General features: G+C 49.1%; 1 protein-coding gene across 1 annotated transcript; it reads right to left on the reverse strand.

The window, feature by feature from the left end:
- Window positions 1-2,717: 2,717 nt before the first annotated feature.
- On the reverse strand, window positions 2,718-12,901 carry LIPG (lipase G, endothelial type). Its single transcript, XM_071581250.1, has 10 exons — window positions 12,740-12,901; window positions 12,440-12,612; window positions 11,274-11,453; window positions 10,536-10,647; window positions 9,197-9,421; window positions 8,520-8,762; window positions 7,912-8,032; window positions 7,125-7,343; window positions 5,973-6,065; window positions 2,718-4,434 (listed from the first exon to the last, which is right to left on the reverse strand). Exons 1-10 carry the CDS (start codon window positions 12,801-12,803, stop codon window positions 4,413-4,415), a joined length of 1,452 nt encoding a protein of 483 aa, XP_071437351.1. The 5' UTR covers window positions 12,804-12,901; the 3' UTR covers window positions 2,718-4,412.
- Between the last annotated feature and the right edge of the window lie 444 nt (window positions 12,902-13,345).

Below are 13,345 nucleotides of genomic sequence, written 5' to 3' on the forward strand. Positions count from 1 at the left end.
GTTACACTGGGAGATGAGGGAGCAGCAAACTCCAAGTGGAATTTGTGTTCATCTCACTTTCCAAAGAGGAATTCTGGGGTTTACTTGACAGGCTGGGAGAGCTGGGGGGGCTCATCTGGAGAAAAGGCTTCAGGGACACCTGAGAGCCCCTGGCCGTGCCTAAAGGGCTCCAGGAGAACTGGAGAGGGACTGGGGACAAGGCATGGAGGGACACAGGGAATGGCTTCCCAGTGCCAGAGGGCAGGGTGTGATGGGATTTTGGGAAGGAATTTCTGGCTTGGAGGGTGGGCAGACCCTGGCACAGGTTGGGCAGAGAAGCTGTGGCTGCTCCTGGATCCCTGGAAGTGTCCAAGGCCAGGTTGGACAGGGCTTGGAGCAACATGGGCTAATGGAAGGTGTCGCTGCCCATGGCAGGGGGAGGTTAGAAACAAGATGATCTTTAGTATCCATTCCAACCCAAACCATTCTGGGGTTCTGTGATTCTATGACTCTGTGATACTTGGTGGAACAGGGCCTGGTTGCTGCTGCCTGTGGGGCTGGGACAGCCCTGGGAAGGGGTGAGGAGGGTTGTAAAGCATTCCCCAGGCTGGGTGCATTATTCCTCAGAGAACAGCCTGACCTTTGGTGGGACCCGACTCATGGGGCTGAATGGAGTGGCTGTGAAAAAGTGACCCCAAAGAAACCTGTGGGAGGGGGAGGGATGACAGGCAGCTGAGAGCACAGTGGTCAGCCCCACAGCAACTCCAGCCTCAGCCTTGCCTGCCACAGATTTGGGATGTGCCTGCTTTGCCAGTCCTAAGTTCATTAGAGACTTTTAAAAAGTCCCTAAATTCACTGGAAACTTCAAAAAATATCCTTCTGTTTTCCCACTTGTCCAACACACAACCAAACTCCTAATGAAGGGAGCTGTGCAGGGATGCATCCTGAAGTGCCAGCAGGTGTGATTCCTCAATATGGGGAGCAGCAGGAGTGATGATTTTGGGAGACAACACCTGCTGTGTGAAGGGCCAGATGCCTGGAGAAGATGACCATGGATGTGAAAGAGCTGCAACCTTTTTCTCCTCTCTTCTGAGCTTATATTCTTCATCCTTTTCCTTTAGAGATCAGCTCCTGCTTGTCCTTGCAGGGGGATTCACCCTGAAAGAGGCACCAGCCCTTGTGTTGCAGCTTTATCCAAGCCAAAAAATAAATTGCAGATATCTGGAATGACATCTGGCTGTAGCTCACACACACACAAACACTTTACCCATCGTGGGAGGAACTCACTAGATAAAAGTTCCACTTCTGGGGTGCAGAATACATCAAGCATCTCTCTTCCAAATCCACCAAGGCAGTTTTCCTCACAGCCAGGCATTGCTGGGCTTCCCATAGGAAAAGGTTAACTAAGTAATTTCATGTAAATCTTCTGCAGCTCAGAGGTATTTGCTTTGTTTGCAGAGTCCTTCTGTTGCTGCTGGATTTGTGCCACCAATTTGTGTCAGGCACAGGAAGAGAACAATGAGAGGCTTCCCTTTAAATTTGGTGGTGTGGCTGCTGGGAAAAGCTGGGAAAAACCAAGAAGATTCAGATTTGGGTATGTCTTAAAAGTATTCACCAACGGGCTAGCTAGTAAAGTCAGACAAAGGTGAGGCATTTCAGGGAAAATATAAGTGATATTTAATGGGGAAGAAAAGCATTAATGTGGGAAATCAAAGGAGAAGAGGGAGATTGTCTAAACTTGTCCTGACTAGGCTGGCACAACAGCAAAGGTCTGTCCAGAGTCCACTGTGTTCACTGCAATAGCCATAGACAGCAAGTAGCACAAAATCTTACTTTTTCCCAGCCAAAGGTAGTAGTGGTACTGCCATGTCTGAAAGAAAGCAGGTTGGGAAGGAAAGGTAACAGTTTTGGTAGAGTTTCCTGGTGAACGTGGTTCATAGACATTGTGGGGAAGGGGCAGTCAGAACACCCCTCTACTGCAGCCCAAAGAGAAATTTGGATTTTCTGATATTCATTCTGCTAAAAATCCCCAGATGACCCCTTGATATTGTTGAAACCATGTCCTCACTGCTAGGCTGAAACTGGAATTACACCTGCAACCACTTGGAAGGGGCCTTAAAGTTAATCTCATCCCATGCCCTGCCATGGGCAGGGGCACATTCCACTGTCACAGATTATTTCAGCCTGGGCTTGGACACTTCTGGGATCCAGGGGCAGCCACAGCTTCTCTGCCCAACCTCTGTCAGGGCCTGCCCACCCTCACAGCCAGCAATTTCTTCCCCAAATCCCATCACACCCTGCCCTCTGGCACGGGGAAGCCATTCCCTGTGTCCTGTCCCTCCATGCCTTGTCCCCAGTCCCTCTCCAGCTCTCCTGGAGCCCCTTTAGGCCCTGGCAGGGGCTCTCAGGTGTCCCTGGAGCCTTCTCTTCTCCAGGTGAGCCCCCCCAGCTCTCCCAGCCTGGCTCCAGAGCAGAGGGGCTCCAGCCCTGGAGCATCTCCAGGGTCTCCCTCTCCTAATGTTGTATGATGGGCATCTCCACAAAGCAGGTGTGGATAGAGAGTGGCTAAATGCACTTGGTGAGGGGTGCAGGGAGAGAACCACCTGAGCTTGGCAACACAGCGTAGAGGAGTCAGGAGGAGGGTGGTGGCTCAGGCACCTACCTGGCTGCAGGTCTCAGGGAGGTTGCCTGGCACAGCTGCCCAGGGCAGGGGTGGAGTCCCCATCCCTGGAGAGATTTCAAAGCCATGACAATGTGGCACTTGGGGACATGGGGTAGTGTTGGCCTTAGCAGTGCTGAGAAAACATTTGGACTTGATGAGCTTGGGGATTTTTTCCAACCCAAACAATTCCATGATCAATAACAAGACTTCACTGATTTTTACAAAGCCCTTTATTTTTTGTCTTAAGGCTTATAAAAATTGTTACTTAGAACCAAAATGTTTAAAAATGTTTACATATGTACAATATGAGAAATAAATTATGTTTTAAGTCATACAAAAACCACAATATACAAACAGGGCTTTGAAACTGCTCTAAGTATGGCACGGTGACAAGTCACAGATACTTAGCAAAGGCTTCAGTTGTTGAAGCCTCTGCATAAAATCATGGAAAAAAAATATCCCCAAATGTGCTTGCTTTGGTTGGGTTGAAGCTCTACAAAAACTCAAGAGATTTGCAGGCCTCAGAAGGACTTGCTAAGTCTTCAGAACTCAGTGCACTACCTGGCAACACCATTTTTGAGACTGGCTTTCTGCATGCCAAAAGCTCAAGGGTTGTTACACCAATTCTTCTTACAAAAAGAAAAAAAAGTTCTAAAAAACACAAACCAAGAAACCAAAACAAACCCAACCAACCAAAACAAAACTTAGTTCACCTCTGACAAGGTCCACTCTGCTGTAGCAAACAGGACAGTTGTAGAGTCTGCCAAACTCAAAGCAAAGCCAAGATCACCTGGGACAGGGACTCCAGCCAGGATGTCGTAGCAATCAGGGTAAGAAGTTGGCTGTTTGGCTCTTTTAAACACTTTAGTAAAAAATAAGGTCTTAATTATGCATTGGTACTACAACAGCATCTGAGCAGAGGGAAACACATTCTCAGCAGCTAAAAAGACTGGTGCAAAGCTCTCCTGAAACAGCATGGTGCATCTCCTTCCTCCATCCCTGTGGCTGGAGGGCAGCTGCTTTTTGCCTCTTTAAAAAGGGATCCCCACGTGTAACTGGGCAGCCTCACTGCAGACACTGACCAGGGAGCAGCTGCCACCACCACACCACACCTGCACCACCTTCTGCCCCAGGCACAGGGAGGACAGGCAATATATAGAGGTTTAGGTATCAGCCAGACACAGGACAGATTATTTTTAAGGCAAGCAAAGGACAACTTGAAGTTAAGTGGCACTGTGCTTATTTCCACCCCTTCCCTAAACAGCCCCACACACCTGACCTGTGCTGGTCACACCTTCCCACAGCCCACAGTGCTACTGGACCCACGGACACTGCGACACCAGGTGCTGATTTGTTCTTGGCAGCCCTGTCACCCACAGTCTGATGGGCTGTTAGCCTGGTTGTTTATCCTCTCAACTCCACTGGCAGGCAGACCAGAAGATCATTGCTGAGGTCTGGGTGCGTGAAGATCTCCTCCATAGTCCTGGTTAACAGGAGCAGGGCAGGAAAAATGCAGTGTGTAACAGGTCAAGGTAAGGTTAAATACATAAACCAGGCCCCTTGGGAAAGGGAGGATGGAGTTTTAGTTATTCTAGGTCTAGGACCAAAGTCTATCAATTGCTCCCCAGTTTCTTGCATCCGATCCAAGCCGGTTTTTCCGAAGAGCTACTTGCTTTAAGTGCTACCAAGCCAGATTTTCCCCAGAGCATCTTGCCACCTGCATGGTCTTCATGCATCCAGGTTGCTTGGTTGTGAGTCTTTAGGGAAGTATTCACAGCCGGTTTGAGACAGATCTGGGAAAAGCAGAGAAGAAAAAAAAATGTAGTTAAATGCAGAAGTAAATAGGAGCAATAAAGAATTTCTAAGAATCTCTGAGATGCTAAGAACAGGTTTGGCCAGTACAGGCTGGTATTTCATTCTGTCAAAGCCACACTTCACCCAAAAGCTACTCAGGGAGAGCCTGAAGCAGACACTAAGCAGGCTGCAAACAGAAATTACAGGGCTTGAATAGAACTGCCTGTGCAGCTCTGTTTGGAGTGGACAGATGTTTGCAGTCTCCATCTCCAAGTGAGGAACTATAATATTCCACTTACTTGGCAGAAATGGAGAGCTGAAAAGTAAGTAATCACTCTTGATTTCTGGGGGGAAGGATCATTTCCTACAAAAAATGGTGTGCTAGAGCTGAGCTCAGCTCCTCTGCCTTGTGCACAAGCTGCACACTATGAGCGAGCAGGAAGGGCACATCTGCCAGCAATTCTGTTTTATGGGGGTTACTGAGGAGCATATCAAAACAGCCCTTTATTGTACCTGCAGGAATGTTTACTTGATCTTTGGAGACTTGTGGCAGAGCAACAAGTTTTTTTCACAGAATTGCCTGCTACTGTCTGTAGCACAGCTTGCTGCTTTCTGCCAAAAACCAATCCTGGAATGGGACCAGCTCACACTTCTGAGCTGAGCTCTGCTGCCCAGGAGGGTTGTGCAAAGCTTGACTTCCACAGGGCTTTGCTAGTCCTGACAAGCACTTTGTCCTCTGGTTTAGAAGTGACAAATCTCTAAGTTTACAAAGTGAAATTTTAGGAGAGGGTGAAAGACTGGGCTTCATCCAAAGGAGACTTTCATTCAGACAAATGAACAGGAATTCATTCAAAACATGTCCAGAGGCATCTGAAGCAATCAAGTTGTCACTGCTGGGCTCAGGCTTTTTGGAAGTCATGCTCTGAGGACTGTTCCAGGTGTCTGGGAGTACCTCAGAGGTCAGGCAGGGGCTGAGATGCTCTGTCAGTGGCAGAGTTTGCACTCTCCTCAACTAGAGGAGATCAGCATGGCTGGAGATGAAGCAGTAGGAGTCATTGCTGTAACACCAGGGCAAGTCCTCAGCTCTGTCTTGCTTGAGCTCAAATGTTAATCAGGAGATTTCTTGGCAGCTCAAGGTCTTCTACCAGTCTGAAACAATGTCTGAGGCAATCCCCTGCACTGCTCCCAGCTTTCCCCTGTTTTACAGGGCAGTTAATAAATGCCTCTACTTTACTTCCCACTAATGCACAGTATCTACCCTAATTAGGACCAAGGATCATGCTGCACCCATTTGATGGTAAACATGTAAAGGTACAAGGTGACAATCCAAGGTCAGAAGGGAGGAGAATATCACCTAGTTAGCAACAGTTATGGCATACATGAAAATTAAATCCAATAACTGTGAAGCTTGGGCTAGAATTTATTACCCTTTTTGAAAACAAAAGAGAATCCAGTAGGGAAAAAACCCCAAGAGGCTCCACTCATCTCAGCATAGCCATGTGCATCAGACAGAATTTCTCTTGGCTGATTTCCATACCTTTTTTGCCATTCCTCTGTGCACTTCACAAACCAGAGCTCTTTGCCAGGAGATATACTGGTTAGCTGGGAGTCCTCCACACAGAAAGCAAACCTACAAGGAGGAATCAGAAGTCAAGAGAAGGTACTTACTGTCTCCATGATTAACAAATAAAAAGTAACGTGGGTTGCAGCTAATTCTAAGACAAGCTGATTGATTTAACATCCATCCCACAGACCATCTTGATACACCATTGGTGTTTTGAATGGCTATTTTATTTCCTACTTCAGTATTTTATTTCACAGCTTGTAGAAACCAGGATGCAGAATACCTTCAAGATAGGTGATGCTTATTTAAAGTTCTGAGAAATGTGGGAGCTTGTCAATGTCAGCTGCTGTTCTTTGGCAGATCTGGGTTACCTTCAGAACAACATTAAGACAAGGTGTGGGAGTGCAGTGCTACATGTTTGGCAGATTTAATACTTTTTTGATGCTCAGGTAGTTTTTCAGTTGCAAAGGGAATCATAGAATCAGAAAATTGATTGAGTGGGATGGGACCTTAAGGATCATCTAGGTCCAAGCCCCTGCCAGAGCAGGGAATCTTCCCCAAGAATTCTATGGCCAATTCTATGATCTAGAGATATGGGTGGGAGTTGGAAGGGACCTTAAAGACCATCTAGTTCCAATCCCCTTGCCAGACCTCAGAAGGAGCAATACAGTGCTTAAGGAGTGATGGCACTATGTTACTGGTTCCAGTTTCAGGTCTAGCTTATTGTGCCAAATCAACACACTATGCCTGTAAATAATAGCCATGACCACTCATGTTTCAGTATTTTCAGTGCTCGGTACTTTAACCCTCCAGGTATGATCTAAACCACCTTGAAGTGGCTAATTTAGTCCCCAGGGGATGTCACAGTACCTAAATAAAGCAAAAGAACACCCCAGGTCTGATCTGTGGTGACTGGTTTTGCATAAAACCCTGTTGGCAACCCCGTGCTGGCCAGTGACCTGCTCTGCTGCACCTTGAAGGAGTGGTGCCACTGAAAATCAAAGTGGCTCAGGATGCCAATTACATTCAGAGCACCGAGGGGGTTTTTTTTTGTAAAGTTCTGAATATTTCTCCTTTTGGTTGAAGTTTCCAGCCAGCTCACAGGCAGCCTGGCACAGTCATTACCTCTGTTGTGTCTCCCCAGATTTCACACGTATTCGTCTGATATGCAGCTCCTGGGAAGAATTTGCAGGCCGATACCAGTAGCTCCTCAGCTCTTTCCATAGATCATACCATGACTGAGATGTGCCCTCCCAGGTGAGCTTTATTTTCAAAAGTTCACCCATGTCCTCTTCAGTATAGACCAGGAAGGTGTTTGTAGCGTTCAGGCCAAGTAGATCAAGCCTGAAAGAGAGGCAGAGACTCAGCATTTCTTCCTTATGGAAGCAGGCCAGAAGCTCCTTCATGCCATGTGAGAGGTTAAACCGAGCCCTTTGTAGCTTATCAAGGGCTGCACGTTCAACTGTCACCAGTTAATTACTGATTACGCTAAAGAAAGTGAGCTCAGATAGCTGGTTCAATGCAATGTGTCATGTATTTAGGTTGGTCATCCTTTCATAGCTTAAAGGTGGATTTTATGCCTTGTCTTTCCTCTTGGAGAGGCTAAAGGAGGTCAGCAATGCCTCCAGAGACATGGATGCTCTCAGGGTATATCCAAATGGTAGAGGGGAAAAGCAAAAGGAAGTACTTCAGCAATGAGCTATGAAAGCTAATGTGTAGGTGACTGGGCACATCAAATTGTTTTCTTAGCCAATAATTATAATTAAATTACTGGATGAGAAGTTTTTTTGAGTGGTGATGAAGTGAGGCTGCCAGGCTGGGATGCAATGCCAGTGTTAGCTGAGGAAAAAAGAATGCTGCCACCCTGTCTAGTCCCTTGTTACACTTAAATGCAGCAGGTTAGACTACTTACATTTCTAAAGACAGAGGTTCAGATTCTCCATTGGTGCCGTGAAGGGTGACTGAGAAAGTGGGATCAACCTCTCCCAAGCTCTTGTAGCTGAAGACATGCATTTTCATCTGATAGTGGTAGACTGGAGAGAAGGAGGAAAGCAGAGATTGAACTGAGTTTGAGACCACATTGCTCAGCATTGCTCTGTGTGAAATAAAGTTGGCTGACAATACAGACAGTCCTGTCCTTTATTGAAACAGCACTGATAACTTTTTTCTGCCCTTACTGATTATGAGTTTTACACAACATCAGCAGCAGGTCCACTCTGGGGAGGGCTGCCCAGACCTTACACTGCTCTAAGGCTGAGTCTTGCAAGTATGACATAATCTGTAGTCCTGCTCAAAAGGCAGAGTGTCCTTATGGCCAGCTCCTGTTGACTTCACACGGAGGAAGGAGCACAGCAACACCACAGGCCAGCACTGCAGCCAGCTAACAGCAGCACACTGACACCTGGAGCCACGTGGCTCTGAGGCGATGCTGGTCTTCCACCTCTGCATCCTTCTCAGCTCTGGCTTTGGGAGGCTGCTCCTACAGGTGAAACCACACTCTTTCTAAGAGGGAAAGCATACCTTTGAAGGGCATGTCAGCTCTTGTCTTCAAGTACATCTTGCTGTTCCTCTTGTGCCGTATCCTGCGGGCGTTGTACCCGATGCCATTGCAGCGGTTCTTGCGGCAGCTCAGGCAGATGCCCTTCTTGAAGCGGCTCGAGTCGGTGCACTGGAACGCGAAGCTCTGCTTGTCCTGGTTCACCAGGGAGTCCACGAAGAGGTGCACAGAACGCTCGTGTTCACATTTAACCACCTCACCAATGGCTGGGGAAGAAGAGTTGCAAGGGATATGCTTGGTTTAAGCATCTGTCACCGCCAAGCAGGTGGTAAGATAATGTGAGCTATGCCTTTTTTTGTAGCCAAACATGAGCTGACCATGGTCAAATTTTTCAGAGAGTAGCAATTCAAGAGGTTAGTGGAAGATGCTTGGAGGTTGCTGGTTGTTCACTTAGTCCCTACCACAATGACAGCTTTCTAGCCCCAGCATAAGACCACATTCAGGTGTTGGAGTGAGAATATGCTACTTCAGAATAAAACCATGTATAGTTTCCAGCAACTACCTCAAATAGTACAGATAGTTTAGAAGGAAAAAATGGTTTTCTCTGCTTTTGTAAAACAGACTGTCCCCCACCACTAACCCAAGTCTACTTGTGAGGAGTCTACACAGACTAGAGGAAAAATAAGTAATGAGAACTTACTGCCATAGGCAATGGCTCCCAAGACATCACTCAGACCACAGCCAGGCTGGAAGTCCCCCCCATTGGGATAGATGTCAATGTGGCCTACAGGCATTTGGATCCCAATGCTAACACCTAATGTTTCCCTTGTGTAGGTGTGAAGGACATCCACAAAGTTGGCATCATCTGGGGAGAGGCGCCTGCTGGGGTCCACTCCTTCAAACATAGGGCCAGCTGGATCCAAGCCTGCAGTCAGAGAGAGTACACAGGGTGCCAAGTTAGAAACTGGGTATTGCATACAGAATACAGCCAGGAGCCTGCTGCTGGCAGCTCCCCTCACCAGGTGATGCACAGACAGTCCCAGCCCCTCATCTGGTACTGTCCCCCAAGGTCTCTTCACCACAGGCTCACTAAGGGAACAAATAAAGTGCTCCACAGTGCTTTTGGGGCAATACAACTCAACAGCAGCACCAGGATGCCTTCAGGGTGCCTGTTGGAAGCAACCACGCTTTGCAGGTCACAGTGAAGAGGTACTTCAAGAGGCAGCTCCAAAACACCAGGTGAGGTCTAGCACCCCAGGGACAGCTGGCAGACAAAGCTGTCTCAGAGACATTTAGTCTGTTTTCAGCCTGGACATAAGGAGGGACTAAGACAATTTAAGCAGTAGCCAGGTAATCCCTGCATCTGAGATCCCACAAGGAGTCTGGGATGCTCTGTTAGCCCCTGAGCCTCACCTCCTACAGAAGCCATTCTCCAACTTGACTGTTGGGTGATTCTTTTTCCTGATAAACTACATATAGATATTTATTGCTAGGCTTTGTGTAATTCTCACTGCCAGTGTTACATTCATATGCTTAATGTAACCCTTTGTATTATGCCCTAAGTTCTCACATGTTGAAATCAGCTTTCCTCTAGAGCTGGAAGCAAACTCTTCAGATATTTCCAGAATCTGGAGATTAAGTTTGGGGTTTTTTTAACCAGACATCCTGTGGGACAAACAGCACCCAGTAGTTCTCACTTCCATTAGCTTATGAGCTATAATTACAAAAACAGTATCACTCAAAGGCATATGATTTGCATAGTAAAAGCTTGAGCTGGACTTGGTTTGAACCCACATGTAACTTCAAATAAGCTCAAGATCAGGTTGTCCTCAGTAAGGGCTTTTCATTGAAGCCCTGCTATATTTGATGCAAATAGGCCCACTGTGCTTCCCACTGCTGCCACAGGTAGTAAACTTGTCATTTCTGAAAGAATAAGGCCCAAACAACATTTCAGACACACAGGAAATGAGCCTCTTCGGGGAAACTCAATCAGGAAAGCCACAAAGGAAAGGTAAGAGACTGCTCAAAAAGCCACTTGCCTGTAATTCTGCCTATAGTGCCATGGACGTGGTTACCAGCAAAGCCAGCCACGTGGGCACCCAGGCTGTACCCAATCAGGTGCACGTTTTCAAGCTGGAAGAGCGGATTCTCCTGCAAGGAAAAGAAGATATGATCATTTGACCCCCTGTCTTTCAGGGCATCTGGCACTGCTCCTGCCTGCAGGACTATAAAGTCCAATTCCAACAAGAGATTTGGAGGGAGGGGGCAGGCAAGCATGCTTTGCTCTGTATTTCATCAAGATGAGTTGAATGGTTTGGCTGGTATTTGTGGCTTACCCATGTTCCAGTGTCAATTATGGCACTCTATTCAGGCAGCATCTGGAGCAGCCTTCCCCCAAGGAGCTGCCAGCAGCCCTCAGCACTGGCTGCACCCTCAGGTGCCAAGTGCAGCACTGTGGGCCTTTCCTTCTCCTCTCCCACCCTCTTGCCAAGCCAACACTGGCTTTGAATGCCCAGCTCCTGAGTTCACATGGCTCAGGCAGGGCTTCCAAATCTGAAATCCACTTCAACACCACTGATTCAAGCACCTGCAAGGCAGCATCTCCCCAGAAAGCAGGGCAGCACCCCAGCTATGAGCCAGCACTCCGCCAAAGCCTTGGGGTGGGAATTACACCAGAGCGTGCACCACTGGTGAGCCCTGGAGCTGGTGAAGGCTCTCCCTTGTGCAACAGTCCCTCATGGAGCATTACAACAGAGGCTGCTCTTCACTCATGTTACCTGTAACCAGTCAAGCAGCCTTGCTATGGTTTTTCCAACAATCTGTGTGTTGTTCACAGCATCAGTGTAGAGCTGGTGGGCAAGAGAAAGCCAATCCACCACCACCACGTTGGCATCCTTCTCCCGCTCCTGAAGAGCAGACACCAAGTCCCCCAGCCAGGTTTCAAACATGCCACTCATCTAGAAAGAGATTCAGCTGTTAGTTTCCAGCTTGCAGGATCAAGATGACACATTCACAGTTAAGTTATTTGTGTATCATTTACATATTCTGCTCCAGCTGCATGCTGCTCCTCTGCAAGCCCCAGTACTTCTCAGCACTGCACTAATGGAGTAAGAAAAACAGGTTTTGAGAGACTCTGGCTGTAATTAGCCACTTGCCTTTTAAGGCAGGAGGGGGAGGCATTCATTACGTGCCACCTTATCGCTCTTTTTCTCAAGACTTCCAGAAATTCTGATGGATTGTACAATTATTCCCCAGTCCTGGCACTGCTGTTTGCGTAAGCCCTGGCAGAGCTGATAAGTTCCCTTGTGGCATACACTTGTCCACATGAAATACAGAAACAAAAAGCTTGATAAAGTCTGTGTGCCCTCGTTCTTCTATCAACAAGACCTTGTAGCAGATGACAGGGCTGTGGGCACTCAGCTACGATTATAGAAAGTCTATGCACCTGCCTGTTAAGGGTTGCATTCACAGTGGTCAGTTAGTTGGATTTCAGGGAAAAGTCCCAAGTTTCCTTTACCATATTCATGTTATACTGCTATAAAGTGACTTTGTGCAGTTATGAATGAGTTGGGTGATTGCAGAGTTCTTAAGCCTGACTCACATCATTTTGTTTCAGAGACCTCAGGTGCTGCTACTATGAGAACATAGTGCTTGAGACAAAAAAAGTGTTCACAAATCCCACATTCACGGCATTCAAGAAGAGTTTGGGTTGGGAGGGACTTTTAAGGTCATTTAGTTCCAACTCCCCTGCCTTGGACAGAGTCACCTTCCACTAGACCAGGCTGTTCAAAGCACCAACAAACCTGGCCTTGAACCCTTCCAGGGATGGAGCAGCCACAGAAATTCCAGAGTAGGAGTATTCGGGAGACACAGCCCATTTGTAGGGCAGCTTGCTCGCTCTGAATGGACAGACTAAGCATTGCCCAGGGTCCCTCACACTTACAGTCCAGCCGTGAATGATGAAGAAGGTTTTAGCTGTCACGTTGAACTTGCAGTCCTCCAGCCACTGGTGCTGGCCGACGGCGATCGCGCACCCGTCCTCATCGGCGTCCGGCGAGGAGCGCACCCCGAACCTCACCCGCGGCTTAAGCGCCGGCACACGCTCCGCGCTGCCATCTGCGAGGCGCCGGGAGAGAAGGGTCAGCAACAAAGTGCCCCCGAACCCAACCCGCGTCTGCCCCGCGAGGGCAGTGCCCGCCCCGCCGCCGCTGCGCCGGTCCCGCGTGGGACCGCGCTCACCCACCTCCCGCCGCCGCCGCGATGCAACAGGTCACGGTGGTGCACAGCAGAAGGACGAGCCTCCTCATGGCTCGGGAGGACGGAGGGACGGACGGACGGATGGAGAGAGGGAGGGAAGGATGGAAGGACAGACGGAACGTAGCGCGGCGGTGGCGGCGGCGCCGCTTTAAGGGGCCACGCGGGGCGGTGCTCGTGGCACGATGGGGCGGGGCCGGGCCCCAGCGCCGCTCCCATTGGTCACGCCTTCCCTGACGTCACCCGGAGAATGAATGGGAGGCCACGCCCCCCGGGGGAACCCGGGGGTTTGGGGCGTTGGGGGGGGGGTCACAGCGCTGTCACCCCGAGGGGTCTGGGGACATGTGGGGGGCTGTGGGGGGGGGGTCACAGCGCTGTCATCCCGAGGGGTCTGGGGACATGTGGGGGGCTGGGGGGGGTCACAGCGCTGTCACCCCGAGGGGTTTGGGGACATGTGGGGGGCTGGGGGGGGGGGTCACAGCGCTGTCACCCCGAGGGGTCTGGGGACATGTGGGGGGCTGGGGGGGGTCACAGCGCTGTCATCCCGAGGGGTCTGGAGACATGTGGGGGGCTGGGGGGGGGGTCACAGCGCTGT

The sequence above is a fragment of the Pithys albifrons genome, chromosome Z (assembly GCF_047495875.1).
Source record: "Pithys albifrons albifrons isolate INPA30051 chromosome Z, PitAlb_v1, whole genome shotgun sequence".
NCBI lineage: Eukaryota > Metazoa > Chordata > Aves > Passeriformes > Thamnophilidae > Pithys > Pithys albifrons.